General features: G+C 41.3%; 1 protein-coding gene across 2 annotated transcripts in view; it reads right to left on the minus strand.

Annotated features, from left to right (window-relative positions):
- Positions 1–287: 287 nt before the first annotated feature.
- Positions 288–12,426, minus strand: part of top2b (DNA topoisomerase II beta) — a 45,214-nt gene continuing 33,075 nt past the window's right edge. For both annotated transcript variants that reach the window (XM_034705297.1, XM_034705298.1), the window contains 7 exons: positions 11,435–11,593; positions 8,415–8,622; positions 6,056–6,141; positions 3,620–3,700; positions 2,444–2,572; positions 2,243–2,334; positions 288–755 (listed from right to left, as the gene is read on the minus strand). In XM_034705297.1, the coding sequence (XP_034561188.1) occupies positions 597–755; positions 2,243–2,334; positions 2,444–2,572; positions 3,620–3,700; positions 6,056–6,141; positions 8,415–8,622; positions 11,435–11,593 (914 nt within the window). In that variant the 3' untranslated portion in view covers positions 288–596. The remainder of the gene's footprint in view (positions 756–2,242; positions 2,335–2,443; positions 2,573–3,619; positions 3,701–6,055; positions 6,142–8,414; positions 8,623–11,434; positions 11,594–12,426) is intronic.

A 12,426-nucleotide genomic window follows, 5' to 3' on the forward strand; every position in this document is an offset into this window, starting at 1 on the left:
TGGATCTAGAGACGCTTTAACGCCAGGACTCGATTCCTTTCCATTGTTTTTACTTTGTTTAGCTTTTTAAAATGTCTTCAAATAAAATAAAATATAAAGTATAAACAGCAATTTACAACCATCATCACATGATGAGAGAAAACACAGAAGAAGCAGAAACAGAGACAACTTTTAAAACCTGGCAACATTAAGAGTCTGTTAGCGTCGCTCTGAACATAAGGCTGTGGATGCTGCCTGCTCAGTGGAAACGCTTAAAATCATGAAAGAACGAGGCCTGAAACAAGATAGACATTTCATTGTTTACTTCAACTTCATGTTCAAAAAGTTACATATTATTTTAACAATTAAAATGTGCTAAAGCACAGCGTTCTAAACTTCTAAAAGCCGCTTTCGGACAAATACAGAACATTTCAATGAGCATTAAAAAAAGAAAGCTGTATATGTATAATAAAAAGTGTAAAACACCTACACATTAAAAATCATTGAACGTCACCATTGTTAAAAATAAAACAAAACAGGAAATGAACAAAAGTCTGTGGGAACACAGAGAGGAGGAGGAGGAGGAGGAGTGTGTTTGAAGGTGATCGGAGGTTGATTTAATTGAAAATGTCGTCTTCTTCTTCTTCGTTATCCGACTCCACAAAGTACTTCACCTCCTTCTTGGCTCGGCCCTGTCCGCCGCGGGACGAAGTGTTCATCATGACCAGGCTGTTGTCGTCCTCGTCCTCGTCCTCGGATGGAGCTTTCTGAGGTTTCTGTGCAGGAAAACAGAACACGCTTTAGTATAGCTACCACTGGTGTTATCACTGAACCAAAACAGCACCTGCAACACTCCAGCCAGCACGATGTTTACAGGAAGTACTAAGAGTGTTTACTGAGCTACAGAAGTAATGATGTGGAAATAAGGAGACATCTCAGGAGGCAGGACATGATGTGAAAAGGACGCTGCTGTAGTCACTGTGATGTTAAGATTTCAAACGTGGGGGCAAAGACTACAAAAGTGTCCCACACACACTGAACTACTGAAAAATAATGATATTTTGGATTACATTTTTCGCTTCAATGTTACCCAGACCTTTTCTTGTTAGCCCCCTTGTACAATGTCCACGTGAAGCAAGCAGGCAGGCGGGGGTCATGGTGTTTAAATTATGTGACCAGTGTTTTATGAGGTTTTGCTGCTCTGTTGAGAAATGCCACCAAAGCATGAATCAAGAGAGACTGCTAGTTCATGCTGTCGGGCATGTTTTGGTTCTCAATCAGGAAACCTTTATATAAGAGTTCAACATTAGCTGTACTCGCTCTCTTTATGTGCTTTCTGACCGCAGGAAATAGGAACCTTTTCAGGTACTCTGTGCATTTTAATAGCAGGAACCAGGGTCTAAATTAAGTTTTTAGGATAGTTGATTTACCCATTGAAAAGTCTCTGCTCAAGGAGTAGTACTAAAGTCCAGGAACTTTGAGGGTCAGGGTCTGAAAACAATCTAATTTCCATATAAAATACTGTGTGCACAGGTGTTATGATCAATAGAACTATGAACCTGCATGGATTGTGAGGTTTTGTGGTCTTTTCAGGTCTTTCACATTTAAAACAAGTGCTTCATTTACACACAGACATCAGCGGGGCAGACAGGTAGAGGCCCAAATGGAGATCGTACAAGAGTAATGTTGCCAATGTAATTTGTAACGTCTACAAAAGTTCAGCAGACACTTGATTGAAGAGCCGTGCAAGTGACTCCATTTACCAAATAAGTGTCCTGGACTAGTTCTTCATACGTCACTGGCCTGATTTGCATATTTTTTATGGAACTTCAGTATGCAGTGGAAACAGACAACAATGAGCCACAGGAACCATCTGGGTTTTTGAATAGAAGTTCCTGAAACTAAAAGTTCCTGGTACTTTTGGTCAAAATGCACCTCATATCTCTCCACCAAAGCTACTTTCTTTTGCGTGCTGCAGCATTGGCTCTAAAATCAGCCTTTCATCAATACCAGATTCAATCCTAAGATTTATTCCACTCTGAACCTTACAAGGCTACTGCTGACATAAGTTTAAGCACTTCAGATGTATGTGTATGATGTAACTTATAATAAATATCACTGAGTAACTCTTGCTCATAAATCCTAGATGATAAAACGTATGACTTTTACAGTTTCTATCAGCCACTGAAGCTCTGCAGAAGGAAGCAGGCTGCAGGCTTTATCATTTCAAACATGTCAAACACTTGGACTGATAAATACTCACACTTGCTTTGCTGGCTGGTTTTGAAGCTTTCTTCATTGGACTGTAGTCTTCCTCAGAGTCTGAGCCCTTCCTCTTCCTCCCCCGACCTTTACCTGCACAAGGAGAAAGAAAGTGACCAAACATTCACCACCAGGACATAAATGTGTTTTCTATATTTTTGATATATTTGATAAAATGGAGAGTAAAGCAAAAGTGCAGCACCTTTGAGGGCTGGTGTTGTCTTCTTGGACCCAGTGTCAGAGTCGGAGTCCCAGATGGATTTGTCTGGTTTCTTCGCTTTTGGTGCTGGTGATTTCTTGGGTTTGGGAGCTGCATCAGACGGCGTCTTAACTGCAACAGATCACACACACACTTTAATACTGCTAACTTTACAACCACTGTCAATCACATCACAAGCTCTTCCTCAGCTCGGACATCTTCATGTGTGACAAATTGCATCTTTGACCCAAAGTGTAACTTCTACTTTCGGTTCTTCTTTTAAACATTTTTGGGTCCAAACAAATTATGGCTCATTTTTTAAGGTAGCAAGGTTTTGTGAGTAGCCGCACAACACTTGCAGAAAGATGCCTTAACTTGATTTTTCCATGACAATACCCAAAACGTTTAAAATGTCTGATAGCCAAAGAGAAAGACATTTCGGTAAAAGCTATGGTGTTTATTTGGATCAGGCAGAGACATTACAAACACTGCCTTCAAAGCAAACTGGCTCCACTGAAAAAAGGCAATCTACATAACAGAGCACAGGAGTTGTTGGTCTACCTTTTCCTAGATTGGTAAGTTGTTTGGGGCGGGTTTGTGTTTACAAAAAATGGGTTGATCCAATCCGGGGATTTATAACCTTCGGTTGTCTATCAATCGGAAGGTTGGCGGCTAAATCCCAGCTCTGGCAGTCACATGCTGAAGTGTCCTTGAGCAAGACGCCTAACCCCAAATTGCTCCCGCTGATGTTCAGCGCTGTGTGAATGTTGAGTGAATGGGTGTGAATGGGTGACAAGTAGCGTAAAGCGCTTTGAGTGGTCACAATGACTGGAAAAGCGCTACATAAGTACAAGTCCATTTACCATTTTTACCCTACCTCTCAAGTCACAGAAATACACAAATAAAATCCCCACATTCATTGAAAGTAGACCAGCTGCGCCTGTGTTCTGCAAGGTTAAGTTCATCTTTTTATGGATGGAGTCTGGTGGCTTTGAAGAAGTAGATGTTAACAGCTGTTTACTGATTTATAAAACCTTCTCATTCACCACAAGAAAGATTCATCTCTGTAGGAATCCTTTCTGTAATGTTGTAATGTTTTTATACTTCATCCTGCTCCCTTAAAATGCGTTCTTGATTTCTGCATCAGCGCTCCCCCTGCTGAACACTGTGAGTCGTTACCTTTCTTTGCTGGCGATGTGCTGAACGAGCTGTAAGTGGAGAAGATGCCGCGGTCCTCTTCACTCTCTGACTTCGACCCATCTGCAAGAGAAGCACAGGCCAACGTTCAGCTGCTGCATTGCACCGCTGCCACAGTTTGTTCAAGGTATCCTTTATTGTGCTTTCATTCTGACCCTGCAGACTCCACGTGAATATCAATCATCTCTGTTGAGCATCAAAGACCTGAAGTTACTCTTGTTTTCATCACTGACTGCCTGCTGTGGGCGCTTTAATGTTTTCATCACGGCATCTTTCGTCCTGCTCTACAGGGAGTGGTTTTAAAAATATCCATCATATGCTTAGTCGTTGTTGTTTTCATTATGCATTCAATATCATCAAACAACAAAATGAGTCATTCCTGATGTAGTTTAATGAGTCAGGAGTGGACATTGCTCTTAGCGCTCTGTTAGAGCTGATCCACATGAAAGAAAGATCTAATCACGGTGGTTTGGAGTGATGTGAGTGTGATCTGATTTGATATGTGAGTGAATGTAATTCTTCTTCTTGTTCATTAAGAGCCACGAGGAAAGATTGACTTTTGCAGGGATAGCTCTACAGAATAATCATTTGAATCCAGCACCTGCCAGATTTCTGCCTGTTAAAAGACATTTTTCATCACCACTGTAACTAGCTAAATATTGCGATGTGCAATGCTCATGGTGGATTAAGGTGGGGTAAGACTGAGTCTTATCCTGTCTTGGTGTTGGGTCTCTGTTCATAATTTGATATAGAGTGGTCTAGACCTATGTTTGTAAAAGCGTCTTGAGATAACGTTTGTTGTGATTTGGCGCTATACAAATAAAGATTGATTGATTGATTTTCTTTTGTGTTGTTTGTTATTCGTCACCACAGACTCTTGGTTCAAGTCCCGATAAGTATGCCCCTTTAATGCACTTCTCTCTGCAATGTGTAATGCACGGAGGAAGAACGGTGGGGCAAAGTTGTGGCACCTCTGATCCGCATTTGGAGGGAACATCGGCATAATGAAATAAGAGTAGTAGGGTGTGGCGTTGTAGGTGGAAGTGTGAAACAGCACTCTATGTGTATGTGTGTGATGCTGTAACCACATGTGAAATCACACACTGGAAAAACACAATTATGCCACTGTGGAGTGCAGTGTGTAAGAGCCTTGTGTCTCTGTGCTCTCACTTTTGAAGTTATTAAATAGGGATGTAAGGATACATCACAAGAAGGGAAAAATTGATCCAAATAAGGGTGGATTAAAATCGTTTCATTAAAATTTGTTTTGCAATATTATTTCCAAACAGTAGAGGGCGCTATCTGCATTATACTCCGCTTGTTCAACATCATTAAGTCTCTTCCTCTGCTATCTCGTCACTCGCTGAGTTGAGCGTAACAGACATGGCGGCAGCAGGTGAAGACCGAGCAGTTTAGGATGCACCTTTGTGTTTACAGTCTGAGGTCTGGCAGCATTTTGGCTTTCCCTGATATTCCTGAAGAAAAACATTTCAACTCCAAACCAGGAGCATAAGCTCCTCTTTAGTTTATTTAAAGAGATTTACCTTATTTGTTTGAGTATTTAATACTTTCATTTGGGAATCGTTCACTTTCCATTTCTTTATAATTGTTCAGAATTTCCCAACAAGGTATTTTTGTACGGTCATTTTGAGATTTTTTGCAAGGTGCTGAAAAAAAGTGTGCCGTGGTTTTATTTGAGTTACAACACACCTTAAAAATGAAAAAGGATTACTTTGTTTACAAAGAAATATAAGAGAAAAATATATATTGCAAATGTCCATATCTGAGAAATGAAATGAAATAATAATTATTAAAATTTTGAGTTCAATCTGGTTTTCTTGAACATCGTTAGAGAATCGTGAGTGAATCGTATCGTGAACCAAAAATCGGGATTATAATCTAATCATGGGTTGAGTGTATCCTTACATACCTATTATTAAATCTATAAATAGAGTTTTTGTAGCGCTAGTGCCAAAACAAACTTCCCCTCAAGCACAATAAAGAGTCTTATCTCACCTAACTTTGTAAAACATAACATTTCCAAATTTAAATGACATCGAGTGACCTTCACAGCTGAAACTACCTGGACAGGAACAATGTTGATTAAGTACCAAAAAAGTGTAGAACATGGTGTAAGAGCATCACTTCTACAATAATTAAAGTCTTGTCATTGTATTTCATTATTAACACAATGGCCTCACATAAACAGTGATTTTAAAGATGAATATCATAGTGTAAACAAAATAAAGCAGACTGCTTCCCAACATAACTATAAGAACATTTTAAAACTTTGTTTCTGGCCTTATACAGACAAAAACTTTTCAAAAATCCTATCATTAAACAGATAAACGTGACATATCAACTAACTCTACTCGACACACACACGTGTGACGGACGCCTCCGTGGTTTCATACTCACCGCTGTCATTGCTCTTTTCAGAGAAGGCTGACTTGGACGACGAGAAGATGCTGGTTGGCTCTGTCTTTTTAGCTACAGGTGTGGACCTTCAGAGAAGCAGAAACAACTTATGTTCATGTTTTCTTTTCTCTTTATTTCCGGGCGTGTTTGCCTTTATTTGAATGTAGACAGGTGAGAGGTGACACGGAATGAGAGGGACAGGGGACACGCATGCGAGAGGAAGTAGTGGATACATGGTTAGCAGACTTGGAGCACAAACAGACACAGAGGTGAGTTAGTAAGGAAGTAAGGCAGTGATCCAACTGCAGAAAGTGCTACTTTGACAAACACAGACACGTTATGATGAGCGCCTGACGAGGGCTGCACGATATTAGTGTTTAACTATCACAAGTGGGATGTGTGCATGTGAGATACTACTTAGATTGCAGGATGTGTGATGTCATGTGACCTCTTCCTGTAGTGATCTACAGGAGGAGTCTGTCTGATGTCACTGATCAAAGATGACAGAGTGAAGTGACCGCTCTGCACACACTGTCTATCCCCAGCATGAACACAAGCATGACGCTGCAGCTGTCAAAGATCATGACGGCAGGATGCTTGAGGCAGAAGAGCTGGGATTCATTCATCAACAGCACCATGTCCTCTCAATCATCACTGCTGCACCTACATACAACGTATGGTGGAGCGGTGTGAGTCAACGTGGCACAAGGAGGTGAGCTTTTGCCTCGATAAGTCACCGTGACACCAAATATGTTATTTCTTTGACTGAATTACTCAAACAATCCAGCATCCTTTATTGGATTGGCCAGCTTGAGATTGGGGCCCTGGTGATGGTTCAGAGTTGGTTCAACGGAGAACCTTCTAAAAAAACACAGCCTGCTTTTCTGAAGGCAAGTGCCCCCAGTAAGCCCTGTCATTACTTCACTGAATACGTCTCTTCACATCTCGAATACATCAGGAAACATGCACAGAGTTTAAAAATAGTGTAAAGTTGTAGAGGAATATATTTAGACGAGTAATTACCGAATACATTATGATTCCTCCAAATATTGCACATTCGCGCAAGAAAGATGAGAGAAGAGCGTTTTTTCTTCCGAGAGTGGGTGCCACTCTGGAACCAGTTTTTCTGACATAACTCATGTTTGACCAACGCCAACCTGGCTGTAGTTCCGGGCTGGTGCTCCCGCTTGTTCACAGTTGGTTGAACTGGCGAAACCAACTCGGCACCAATTTGTGTTTCCACCCCCTCGAGCCCGTGGTAGATCCACGTCATGACGTCACTTCTACGTTGCCGCTTTTCCCAGCAGCGCTAGAGCGAACTTTCCCTCACAATAACAGCGATGGCAGACAACGTAGCACGCTCGCTGACGTTGCTCCTGGCTTTTCGTAAGCACATGAGGTCTTGAGGAGAACTTATCCAACTTCATCAACACTTCTGTGCTACTTGTCCTGCTTTACATGGATGCCGACTTCAACCCTCTTCCCCCAACCCTCGCCCGTGACGTAAGCGGTTCGCAGTTCGCAGTTCTAGACTGGAAAATGGGGAAATGGGGTATTAGGGACAGTTCTTTGGAGCTCAAAACCCAAAGAACTGGTTCCAGTTTAGGCACTGGCTCCAAACAGCCCTGGAATTGACTTGGTGGAAAAAGGGAATGTGAGAGGCAGGAAATAGGGGGGGAGAGGGGAGGAATGATAATCACAATATCACTTCAGGACTGGGAATCAATCTGATGATCAGTGTGAGGTGGACTTGGCCTCTGTACACGGGGCGCCTGCTCTACAAGAGAGCTAAACCAGAGCCCAAATGGTTCCAGTGTGCCTGTGCCATACACAACGACTGACCGATACTGCTCATGCTAGCTGAAGCTCACACGCTCGTGTTATGAGCTAATATTGTTGAAAGCTACTGCTGGCATTCATGCCTTTGCATACACACACTGAATTAAATATGTTGATAAGCATTAGCTAGTGAATGCTAACGTAAGCCAAACTAAACCATGACAGCAGTTCCATGAGGACAGGTGCTGTGTGTTTAAGTCAGGCAGTCGTTTCATGAAAGGTGTTGAGTGTTCAGGTCTGACTGGTAGGTAATGACACATCATGACTGAAGGTTTCCATCACTTTCAGTCAGAACGACAGACAACGAGGAAGTGTAATGCCTCCTCTGTGAGAGCGGCTGTCAGAGGGCTGAGTGTGGTCACAGTGGACGCAGAGGTTTGTTGTGTTAGCAGAAAAAGAGACTTCATCAAACTAAATCTGAAGTGTTTGGATGTTCAATATTAAATGTAGGGAGGATATCAGTATGTCTGATTTTTACAGTATCGTGCAGCCCCGCTCCTGACCATCATTTGAATCTTACGTGGTCTTTTGTTTTGAAGGCGAAAAGGAGACTTCATCGTCATCGTCGTCATCGTTGTGGTCGCTGAAGTGCCCCTTCGTCGCCGAGGAAGAGAAGTCATCTTTGAAAGACCTCACAGGAGACGAAGGTACATCATCGTCGCCGTTCTCCTCTTCGTCTGCCTCCGCCTCCTCCTCGGAGAAGTCAAACGTGTATTTTGGTTTGGAAGCTGACAGAGAGAGGCAGAGTCTGTGTCAAACCACATTATTCTGATTGCTGTGGATTCTCTTGTACAATCATTATGAGTGTTGCGGCTGGGTTACATCAGCCGGCGCCCTCAGACGCCTGAAGCCGACAGAGAATAATCAGACTGAGGAAACGCAGACACAGTTCATAAGTTATTTTTGGCCCCAGGCTGCTTCAAGTGGATTGAAATGAAATGCTAGCAGTCAGTGTGTAACCAGCTGCCTGGTGCTGACGCTGCCGCTTATCAAAGAATGTGTTAAAAAAGGAGAGAAAAGCTGAGAGGTACATAAAGGATGCTGATAAAGCTCAGTCAATGTATGCAGGCCCACTCCTTACAGGATGAGTGTTCCTGTTCGAGAGGCTTTCTTGAGACAAAATGCAAATACTACATGTGAACGGAGAGCCTCTTAATCGCTGTGTAAACGCTATGAAGGAAGAGGAGTTTGAATAACAGCATTATTTATGTTTCTGTACTGTACTTCAGAATATTTCTACACAATCATATCATTTATTAATCTAGTATGCAGGATACAGTACAGTGAAAACTGCACAGTCTGCCTCTTTCTCAATATTCATTTTATAACACTACCAGTCAAAAGTTTGGAAACACTCTCAGTCAAGGGTTTGTATGAATTATTGTAAACACTGTAGATTAATACTGAAGACATCAAAACTATGAAAGAACATTTATGGAATTATTTAATTTTTAAAAAAGTGTTAAAGAAGAATCTGTTTTATATTTTAGATTCTATAAAGTAGCCCCCTTTTTCCTTCATGACAACTTTGCACACTCTTGGTATTCTCTCAGTCTGCTTCATGAAGTGGTCTCCTGGAATGGTTTCTAATTAACATGAGCCTTGTCAAGAGTTCATTTGTAGAATGACTTGCCTTCTTAATGTGTTTGAGACCATCAGTTGTGTTGTTCAGAGGTAGGGTTAGTACACAATGGATAGCCCTATTTGACTACTGTTGTAATCCAAATTATGGCAAAACCAGATTATTTCATAGTTTTGATGTCTTCAGTATTAAACTACAATGTTGAAAATAATTACAATAAATAAAAACCATCGAATAAGAAGGTGTGTCCAAACTTTTGACTGGTAGTGTATACCCTCTGTAGAATATAGAAATGAGTGTAATATCAACTTCTCATGTTCATATTTAAAAATCAAAGAGTTCAAGGGGAGGAAAAACAAAACAGAAGAATAGCTGGTGAAGAAAAAATGAAAAAGCAGTGATAACAGTCACATGATCCTCACTTATCTTTATCAGAAGTCAAAGTTTCACCTCATAGGTTTGACTCGCTCAATCTATGTGGTCCAAAACTGGACTTTGGTTATAATATATGAAATAAAAGTTCCAAGTTTCTTATACTCTATCTTCCACCTAACAAATAAAATGTCATCTTTTTGTGAGTTCAACTCAAAATTCATTAACAGTCCTGCAACATTCACCACCACATCCCCGGAGCAGAGAACACCAGCTGTGTGAAAACAAAATTGTGTTTCTCTCCAACCAACGTCTTGACTCAAATTTAACACTGTAGCCGTTAGCCAAAAGGCTAAAGGCCCGCCTGTTTACCTCACACTAGCTCGGATGAAGTTAGGTTGAGTTCAGCATTTCCAATTTTGCGACGATTGGCTTCAAGACAGGGCTTCAGAAACAGAGGGTGACGTCACAGATACTACGTCCATTTATTGTACAGTCTATGGCAGGGATTCCCAAACATTTCAGCACACGACCCCCAAAATATAGATGCCAAAGACTTGCGACCCCCACTGTCCCTCAAAGTGATTTAATGTGTCATCCGGTGGTCTGCAGAAAATTTGCCCACCTATATGAGTATGTGTCTGTGTTTCCTGTTTTGTTATGAATGAACCTGCTGCTACTGATGCTTTTGATAATTAACTGTTCACTAACACTAAACTTAAGAGTCATCTGGCAAAAAGAAAGGCAGAAAACTCATTACATTTTCTATCTTCAAGGTTTTATTTAAAGGTTAGCTACTATTTTATCATTATTATTTACTGTAATGGGTAAAATGTACAATTTTTAGAAAAAAAAAACTAAAAAAAAAATACGACCCCCCATTTGTGTCTGGCAACCCCCCAAGGGGTCCCGACCCACACTTTGGGAACCCCAGTTCTAGAGGATGGATCCGATCACAGATGACTCTCTCTCTCTATCGTCTGTATGCGGTTTCATCAATCAGCCTGTGTACACGACGTGCTGCCGTCATGTTTCTCTATAGACTTCTGTTACGGTTACTTTTTCCTTTTTGTACCAGTCTGACTTTCTAAACTTTCACCTGCTCCATCCTAGGTGAAAAAGATGAACACAAACAGGAGAGGAGTCTCACTGGTGCACTGAGCAGAACTTTCAGACCGTCATAACTTTCAGCTCAAGGTTGGAAGTAACGTCACACCCAGGCGTTCATCCAGCTGGCGCACTCTGCTCCTGGCGTCTTATTTGGAAATGCACAATCGCAAACCTTGGGATGTTTCTCCAACAAATTCTGGCAGTGTAGTTTCACAAGTTAAGCTCCACATGTTCTGCTACATCTCCTGTTTTTGCAAGAAATATTCAGTTTGATCAAACAAATATGAAGACTGTGGTTTTTATAAAACAAATGTTCTTTTAGGACACTATTTTGAGTCCACAGCGGGTCAGAAGTAACCAGAATGTTTGCTTTCATGGTAATGATTTAAAATGTAACCCAGAGCACACACAACTTTCATTTGTGGCATCTATTTATGGTTCATTTGAGGGAAACCTCAGGTGTGTGTTCTTTTTACCTGACGCTCTCTGGGACTGCTTCTCTCTGGGAATAACCAGGTCGCTGTTCTCCATGTCACTGTCTGACTTGGATTCGTCTTCAGACCAGGGATTTCTCTTCTTCACCTTCTTTCCAGTGGATCCTTTAGGTGCTGGAGTTTTTCTGACTCTGGGAGTTCCTGCAACACAGTAAACAAGATTACCAGACTGTTTGTTGACTGTCGGTTTTCTGGCTAAACTCTGAGGAGCTCAGGGTTGTTCAATAATGGATTACAGTTTCCTCACTGCACTGGGAAGCATCAAAGAGGCCTGCGGATAGAAAAGCTTTCAAATCAGTCCAACACAGTTTCCTCGCAGAGAGAACGCTGTGTCATCTCTGGACAGTGATTGTTGACAAATGTCTGTCTGCGCTGATAAATCATTTATCAACCGATACAGAAAGTCTATCATTTCACAAGCCTCAAACTTCCCTCTCAGAAAGTTTGAACAGGAAAACATCGGACACCTTCTGTTCAGTTGTTTCTTACAGGAGGATTCCAGCACTTTAAACTCAAGTCTTATTTAATCAACAGAACTTTTGGTTGAGGGACTAAAGGCAGCTGTTCTGGCTGCAAAGTATCTGAAACCTGGAATAGGAGCTGCATGTACCCAAAGGTTTTAAGTATCTCCCTGCATTACTACTTCAATTGCATTCAGCAAACTGCAAAGTTTCTGTGCAGCTGTGTGTTTTCTAGTAACTCTGTTTTCACCTTCAGGAGTCTGCAACCCTGCGAGCTACCAGGACGGTAGTTGAGCTCAGCCTTTTGTTACTCTCAGTGAAATATTTCAGTCAGTGTAAAATGAAACAAACCACTACGTAGACAGTTAGCTATCAACTATCATTGAAACGATTGAATGACTGATCAGATAATGAAAACAGTCAAAAGTTTGGAAACACCTTCTCATTCAAGGTTTTGTATTTATTTTGATTATTTTAAACACTGTAGATTAATACCAAAGACATCAAAACTAT

Source organism: Notolabrus celidotus, chromosome 16, assembly GCF_009762535.1.
Source record: "Notolabrus celidotus isolate fNotCel1 chromosome 16, fNotCel1.pri, whole genome shotgun sequence".
NCBI classification, from domain to species: Eukaryota; Metazoa; Chordata; class Actinopteri; order Labriformes; family Labridae; genus Notolabrus; species Notolabrus celidotus.